This window comes from Amphiura filiformis, chromosome 17, assembly GCF_039555335.1.
Source record: "Amphiura filiformis chromosome 17, Afil_fr2py, whole genome shotgun sequence".
Taxonomy (NCBI): Eukaryota; Metazoa; Echinodermata; class Ophiuroidea; order Amphilepidida; family Amphiuridae; genus Amphiura; species Amphiura filiformis.
Genome location: NC_092644.1, coordinates 44,235,791 through 44,244,338, shown reverse-complemented (window position 1 = coordinate 44,244,338; position 8,548 = coordinate 44,235,791). Strand labels below are relative to the sequence as shown.

Here is an 8,548-nt window from a genome sequence, read left to right as displayed (position 1 = left end):
AGCAATAATGTGTGATTTGCATAAAGAATAGATCCTATTCAAATGTTTGTTTTCACTGATCACATTATCCCCTTTTAATTTCGAGCCAAACAAATGAGGTATAACGAAGAAAATTGCGATTTCATTCCAGCACCTACAATGCGTGTACTACGCTCGCCGATCGTATTATATGTAATACTGCACGGAGCATAACGCTCGACGTGTGTACACATAAGCTGACATCCACGGGACATGTTCGATGAACTCTGAATAAAACCGAGTCTCCCCGGTTTTAATATAAAAAGTTAAATTTCACTGTCATTAACGCACTTCAGGCTTAGTCTTTTACGTGTTATTTTAGTACACTATTGTGCATTATAATTATGCAAGGGGTAGAAATCCGAGTAAAATTGAGGGCGTCGCTGTGAAGCAAATCACACATTATGGCTTTAAGTAAAACTATTAAACAATGTATTTGATTTGTATTGATTATATGTATGTGTTCACTCACAGTGTAATTGTCAAATCATACTTTGCTTTTGATTAAAGACTTAGATATTGTTAACTTAAATAAACAGTGTGATTTGTTGTGCATTCTGAAGTGTGAAGGTGTTTTGGCCTTGAGTCATTATCAACGACTCGTAACAATGGTTATTGCTACGTCACTTAGCGGGCACTTAATAACGTCCTGACTCTAAAAATTATTTAGAATTTCAGGCCACCTGCAGGAAACAAATCAGGCAAATCACTCCACTTTTTACTGAAACAATAACCAAACTTTGCGAACATGATATCTTTTTTTAAAATAAATATGTTTTAATTTTATCTTTGTGTACTGTGTGGAAGTAAATTAAAATATTCCCATGACATTTCGATACCAAAACATGGGTTTAGGTAATTTTGTGCAGGAAGAAAGAAAAATCTTTTCATATGCATTTTTTCCTCAATTCAATTTGTCTTTCATTTAAATTCGATAAGAAACTAAGAAATTTGGTAAAATAAACTCGATGAAAAAAACCCGTATTTGTACTATGTACCTATTGCGCAGGTCATTGAGCATTATATAAATGGAAAGAAGGGACTTTCCAACGTTGCGATAGGGAAATCCCACTGACAATCAATTGATATGGCGTGACGAATTTGGTGAATTTGCCACGTATAGTTATGTATTTCTTATGCAAACGTTTAACAAATGTAGCTTACATATGGTAATTTGCTCTTCGTCAAAAATGTAAGTATTATTTTTTCATTGTTGTTTTATAATTAATAAAATGATAATAAAAACGCTGTGGATGACATCTGACCATGGAAGAATAAAGTATAATGTGTGTACCTTATGCCTATCATGTAATGTGCATGCATACCTGTTTTTGTTTATTTGATTGCCTACACTCTTAGAAATATTTTACTCAACATGAGTAAAAAGGTCACAACTCAACAAAATTAGTAACAAATTACTCAAATTGAAGAAATAATACCCAACATTGAGCTCATATTGATAAATATTACGCAACATTGAGGGTATTATTTATTAATATGAGCTCAATGTCGTATATTATTTACGCAATTTGAGTAATTTTACTCAATTTGTTGAGTTGTGACCTTTTTACTCAAGTTGAGTAAAGTATTTTCAAGAGTGACTTTTCAAATATACTTAAGTTTATTAAGTTACAATATGCGCAATCATTATCAGTCAAAAGTACAGTACCTTTTTGGGTTGCGGATGGCTGTTGGACGGAAACTGTTTGATTATGACTAAAAAAATCCGGGAAAAATCAAGGGAAATTTTAGAGGATACTTATAATATAAATATCTCTATTAAATCATTAACAATTCTAAATCAAAGGTCACCCTAATCTGATACGGTAATGTACTCTATACAGTATATTCATATAATAATGAGGTCATAATATAATACAAAAAACTGGTAGTAATTACCCTATTCTTTGAACCGAAACAATATTAATTGTGAACCACATGTTTGATATAACATTGGATTGTGTTTGTTGTTTCACAATACTAACAATAGCGCTACGTGTGAATTTTATAATGACTTCATTCCGAAAGTTTCACATCATTTTGAGAAATCCAATTATAACATTTTCAAAATATAATCAAAGTGCATAATAAATCTCGATAACTATTAGAGTGTGTTCATAAATAATTTGCTTTGAGACTGCTGGGCAATTTGAAATCGAGGTTGAAACGTTTTTTCCTTGAAACACGAAACTTTTCGGATATTTTCTCCCCTTGGTAAGATTAACATTCTCAATAGTACATTATTGGAATGAATGCACTCGGCAAACTAAATGTGATCTTGGGGGAACAATCACCACAAATACAAACAGCATAGTATGCATGCAGGAAACCATGGAAATGGTAACGAGTGAAGCAAGTCAAATTATCATAGCTCACCATCATCAAGGGAAACTGGCGTGATCTTGGGTGAACAAATTACTCTCCTTTGCAACCAACGTGTTTGACACTTCTTTTTGTGTCCAAATTCTTTGCTCCACTCTTTCCCCATCCTCCAACAAAGTATTCCTGCACTCCTAAAATGTTTCCTTATACTCGTTATTTCATTTACCAAAATTATATTTCTGCTTTCAGAAACAAAATGTCAGCTTCAAATAAATCAGACGAAAACGACGACAAACACTCCAAAAAGAAGATCAGCATTAACATACTTGATCATGAGGACCAAAAGGACAAAACTTCGAAAAATATCAAGCAGCTGCAAAACATTGAGTATCGACATAATGATGAACTATGTGTCCGAGGTCACAGGATTGTATTGAATATGCCCAGGTTGTTATACATGGTTGTCGTTTTAGACACATGCTCTGAAATGATTCCAGAATACGTTGAAAATTGTTTCAGTAGCTCTTATCATGTTCTTTCCAATTCTCTGATTAGCCACATTCTAAATATCCTCCCGGTTTCAACCTGTATAATTCTCTCAAATGACATGACACCATTACTTATGATCTCGTCCAAGATGACTAATGTTGTTTTGTCGAAGATACTAAAGTTACAAAATCCACATATAATTATGATAAGGATAAGGCCAAAGAGCATTGTATTTGCCAGTTCATTTCCATGGAGGGCACTTCAGAAACATGTTGATGAGGTACATTTAAAATCTTCATCATCTAATCAAGCAATTCCTGCATCTAGTGATTTCGCGAGGTCTCAGAAACCACTTACATGTGCAGAACAAGTATCTGATTGTCAAAATAATCTCTTGCCAGCCATTCTCTTTGTTTTACATCATCAGCCTCAGATATTCTCGCATATTTCGCGCAACTTGACATCAGATCTAAATTCAAGAGAAATTGTCACAGATGTATGGTTGACAGAAAACGAGAGTGACGAATATACTATAATCACTGATTTGAAAAGACAGCGTCCTCTTTTTCAGAATGGCATTCTGTTGAACTATGTAATTGAATCATTTGGACACTGTATCTCTTTGCGCACTATCACAACAAATCCTTCAACTACATTGGAAGCGATTGCACCAGTCAGCTGTATAGTATCGTCAGAAAAGTGTGATTCCAATGGATTCGGCAGCATAGGTGTCATAGCAGAACCTCAGAGACACGTATTCACCTGGATATTGATAGAACATCTGTTTTTTACTTCCTTATTCAAATACCTTAACTCTAGCTTTCACTTCGATCTGTTCTTCGCGTTTTGTCAAAATGCAATCCTTCTTTCTCTTGAAACCTCTAGGTTTTCACACTTGCCATTTGTGCGTGGAGAGTTGGAATCCCTCCAATCTCTCCTCTTGGATGCTTCGTATTCTCACGTAAATGACAACGCCATATTTTTGAAAGTAGCATTCCGAGCAGAAATTGTCATTACTTTTATCTTACCACGAAACGAGGCACTTCAGTTCTATCACTACTGCATTCAGCTGGCCAAGGATATCGGTGATGAACTGGCGGAGGCTAGGATGCTGATCGTCTATGGGCAGTTACTTGGTCAGAGCAAGGAGTATCTCGATGAAGCATATCGGCAGCTTCGACGAGCGTTGGTCTTGCTGGAGCCAAGAGGCAAATGTAGGGAATTGGCTTGGTTGTTGACAGCGGCAGGATGGAATCTATTTTCAAGAGGTCTGGGCATCTGTGGAAAACAGTAAGTGAGACTTTGAAAAAAACCAAAGGCGTACCCCAGAGCAGGAGGCAGAATCTGAACGAAACAGCTGATTTGACTTGGCAGATTACCCTCCTGTTAATCTACAAAAAATATAAATTGTAAAATAATCTTCACATTTTATCTTATTTCTTTGTACTTTAATGATTTTACTCGAGCCTATCATTCATGTGAAACCCTGCAGTTTGTAGACCAGAACCGTAGAGACTCGTATATAAAATATTTGCCAATGTCAGCGTTTGCATTCATCTCGCGTTTGAATTCCTGCAGTAACTATGTATAAGGGCTGTGCAATATTTTTGGCGAGCCGAAGGGGGGGTAATTTTTGCAAGCCGAAAGGGGAGGGGGAAGCGATTTTGGCACATATTAACGAGACACCTTTTAAATAAAACGCTCTAAAATGGCTTCGGGATATAGTATGGTAACGCGTGCAGATGCAAATTTTTCTGCTCGCATTGTATCATTTATAGACCATTTTGAGGTTTGCAAATTAATTTGGTATGTGTAAAGGGGCAAGGATTTTTTTTCTTCTTTTTTTCTTCTTTTTTTTACCTTAAGGGAAGAATCCCAACGCTGCGATGGTTTAACAATAATATTCTTCAGTCGCCGTTTTGTTACTCTGACTTTACAGATATCTTATTCAAGCGCTTGACATGTTCCAAGATCTTTTGGACTGCTCCATCAACACCTTTCGCAAGTCCCTATTGTTTTCATTAGGATATTCTTTGCTTGCAAAAGAAGAAAAACGTCTTGAGCAGAGGTTAGCTGCAACTGCATCGAGTCTGGGACTTGTGCTTCTTCATCTTAGTAAGTTTCCTTTATAGCCTATTGATCTTTGGTAAAAACAAATGCTGGAAATTACTCCAACAAATGCTTTGAAAATATATTTTACCGATATTTTGTGTAAAATATAAAAATTTAAAAAAATCAACATGCCATTTCTGTCATGCAATTTCTCCGAGACAAATGAATGCGCGCAGCAATTTTGAAACATCTTGATCTAAGTATCCGCGCGGAAAGAAGAGGTGTAGACCGCACCGCACACATACCCCACATGTAGGCTATGTCCAAGTTTAAATTGAAAATGTTCTTGAAACTAAAGTTTAGATAAAAGTCTTTCTAGGCCTACCTTTATCGTGATTTTCCAACATAATTTATTTAAAAAATGCGATGGGTAACAGTTGAACCACGGGCCTTCGAAATGTTTTGAAGGCCTATGGTTGAACTGTCTGGCATACATTTCCTCCGAAAGGAAATTGAGCAATAGTAAACTTTTCGGGTATCTCAAAATAGAAATCTCCACAACAGAAACAGGAAGTCACTAGTAGATTATTGCAAGAATATCGCCCCATGCACGTGGTAACCTATAACATATTGTGACAGTGTCACATAACTTCATAACAAAACAAGAATCTTCATCAACATGCAGCCGTCTCATGTGCTTAAAAAAATCGGTGGGCAGCACGTCTTGATTTTTAAATTACTAGATGTCATTGCAGAGCCACTCCTAAAATCATCTTTGATAAAGAACCGCTCCTAAAGCTGTAGAGCCATTTCTAAAATATGTTAATTGGTTACCTATGTGTCAAACAAGCTCAAAGAAACTATTTATCCCACAAGAGTTCATGCTGGTGGTAGATTTGTTTTACAGTAGTAGGTCTATTTGCATCTAATGAATAGAACAAGCTCTCAGTATCTACTTTTGTTCCTATTTTTAAACTTTTAAAAAGACACGTAAGACTTATACTGTTTCTTGTTCCCATAGCATTTTTTAAATTTTGTAATGCAATGTTAAGTAATGTATTACGGTTTCTTTTCTTATCATGAACAGACACTCCTCAAGAGGCACTGACATACCTTCAACAAAGTCTGAACCTTCGTCTTGGTCTATGGGAGCACCACCCAAGCATAGGTAACACATATAACAACATCAGTTTATGCCATCAGCGATTAGGTGACAAGGAGAAGGCTCTAGAGAGCTCACGCATGGGACTCGCAATTAAAAGACAATATCATGGTAATAGTAAAGAAATGATGAATTCCCTCAACAATGTGGCCATTAACTGTAGTTTAGTTTCAGGTAATCACACAGAAGCCATAGAGCTCTTAGAAGAAGCTTTGATCTTACAAGAGCAGTTTGGTCTTGATACTTCAGACGCAGCAACCCTCTACACAAGCATGTCATTTGTTCTCCAGCGAAAGGGACAACTTGAGGAAGCACTCTCCTGGTATCGTAAAGCTGTGGCTCTTAGACGTGAGATCAATGGAAACACACACCTGACAACTATACGATTAATCAATCGTCTTGCAAACATCCTAGTCCACTTGCAGCAATATGCAGAAGCACGAGATATACTTGAAAAGCAACTAGTCGATAACAAGACCCAGTCTGGAGACGATTTAGACAAAACGGCAGAGTTGTTGAAAGATGTGAACTTGAAGGCTGGGGATCAGGATAAGAAAGGAGAAATTCCGCAGATCTTGGTATCAGATCCTGTAAAGCTTCTAAATGTCAGGAGAGCAGACAATATTAAGCAAATTAATTTGGGATACTTACAAAATAGTAGACGCACAACAGGAACCATGGTTGAAACCGTACATGATGACAGAGAGAGCGTATCTAAATCATGTGTCCAGTCTCAACGTATCAAACTGGATGATGCAGTTCCAGCTGATGGTCAAGGAACTCTGAAGTTTACACTAATGTACCATAAGTCCTATAAAGGAACCAGTGGTGTTGATGATGACGGCATCGACTCTGATGATGATCTTTATGGCCCTGAAGATACATCTTTGCAAACATCACGACCACATGGCAATATCTCACATGATAAAATGCAAACAAATGATGAGGGTCGCAAATTGAATAGACGAAGGTCTGTATTGGAGATGGATAACGAAGAGGAGGATTTATATGGATGCAACAAAGTTAACGACGATGACGGTGATTATATGTCAAGGTGCTCTTCCACAGCCTGTGATGACGACTTTACCACTTGTATTGACATGAGAAGTGAAATTAATCCTACAAACCAAGTTCAACAGCCTTTGGCCGAAATCAAGTCATCAACTCTTCATCAAACGGAACCAAGTCAGCGAAATCTTCGTCCACGAACGTTGCACGTGTCTCCACAATCTGCATTTGCACATGTCAGAAAGTCAACCAAGAATACTCTTGCCGATAACTTTCCAAAACAAGCGGTTCCATATTATCAGACACAGTACCATTCTCTTTCTCAGCAACCAGTTGCCCAGCCTTCAGATGAAGTATGCGACAAGCCTTTCCAAACCTTGTCTGTTACTGACAACACCTGCACCAAACAACCTCTAAACAATAGAGTTTATAGCATGAATTACCGTGGAAACCAAACTCAAACAACAGTCCACCAATCTCACGATCCTAGAAGATTGCCACATTCTCATACTTCTTCTGTAACACGCAAGAGCAAACCTAATCAGACATTAACAGGTTCCTTGGGTACCATCACGAAACAACCGAATAACAGTGTGCATAATCTGAACCAGCAAAGAAATCCAGAGAGAAATCAACCACCGCCCGTTTTCTCCGGTCAATCTAGTGACCCGTTTCACTCATGTCAGATAGGCTATCATCAATATCGGCCTCAACCAACAAACTTGCAAAGTCTCCCTAACCTTCGACAGAGCCGATCTAAAAATGGAGAATCTGCTGAAGCTTTAAGCGTCAGCAATGGGAATTCCAAGACAAATCAGTGGTTAGAAGTCTCAAATGGCAACCAGAAACCGACCTTTAATGACTTGGAGGATACCAATCTGTTGCTTTCAGCTAAGCAAATTGAAGGCAGCAACGGTGTCTTACGATTAGTCTTGGGACGTTTGGATGACGATGATCCGCACGATGTCTTACCATATGATGACCATGATGTCGATGACGATACCTATCATAATATGTTTTTCAAACACAATTGAGGTTAAAGCCTTCTGATAAAGTATGTGACATGCCTCTCCAAACCTTTTCTGTTACTGGCAACACCTGCACCAAGCAACCACTAAACATAGAGCTTATATAGCATGAATTACCATATAGAAACCAGACTCAAACAATAGTTCACCAATCTCATAATCCTAGAAGATTGCCACACTCTCATACTTCTTCTGGAACATGCAACAGCAAACCTAATCAGAAATTAACAGATATCTTGGGTACCATCACGAATCAACCGAAAAATAGTGTCCATAATCTGAACCAGCAAATAAATCCAGAGAGAAATCATCCTCCACCGGTTTTCCTCGGTCAATCTAGTGACCTGTTTCACTCATGTCAGATAGGCTACCATCAATACCGGCCTCAACCAACAAACTTGCAAGGTCTTCCTAACATACAACAGGGCCGATCATAAAATGGAGAATCTGTTGAACCTTTACGCGTTAG

General features: G+C 37.6%; 1 protein-coding gene across 1 annotated transcript; it reads left to right on the top strand.

Annotated features, from left to right (window-relative positions):
- The first annotated feature begins 1,132 nt into the window (after positions 1–1,132).
- LOC140137231 (uncharacterized) lies at positions 1,133–8,085 on the top strand. Its single transcript, XM_072158880.1, has 4 exons — positions 1,133–1,210; positions 2,590–4,119; positions 4,769–4,944; positions 5,969–8,085. The coding sequence occupies exons 1-4, from the start codon at positions 1,155–1,157 to the stop codon at positions 8,083–8,085; spliced, it is 3,879 nt and encodes a 1,292-aa protein (XP_072014981.1). The 5' UTR covers positions 1,133–1,154.
- Positions 8,086–8,548: the final 463 nt, after the last annotated feature.

Excerpts from the sequence above, each read along its gene's own strand:
- LOC140137231 (XM_072158880.1), top strand. The coding sequence starts at position 1,155 with ATGCAAACGTTTAACAAATGTAGCTTACATATGGTAATTTGCTCTTCG. Across the intron at positions 4,120-4,768 it reads CTGGGCATCTGTGGAAAACA|ATATCTTATTCAAGCGCTTG; the intron begins GTAAGTGAGACT and ends CTGACTTTACAG. Across the intron at positions 4,945-5,968 it reads ACTTGTGCTTCTTCATCTTA|ACACTCCTCAAGAGGCACTG; the intron begins GTAAGTTTCCTT and ends TATCATGAACAG.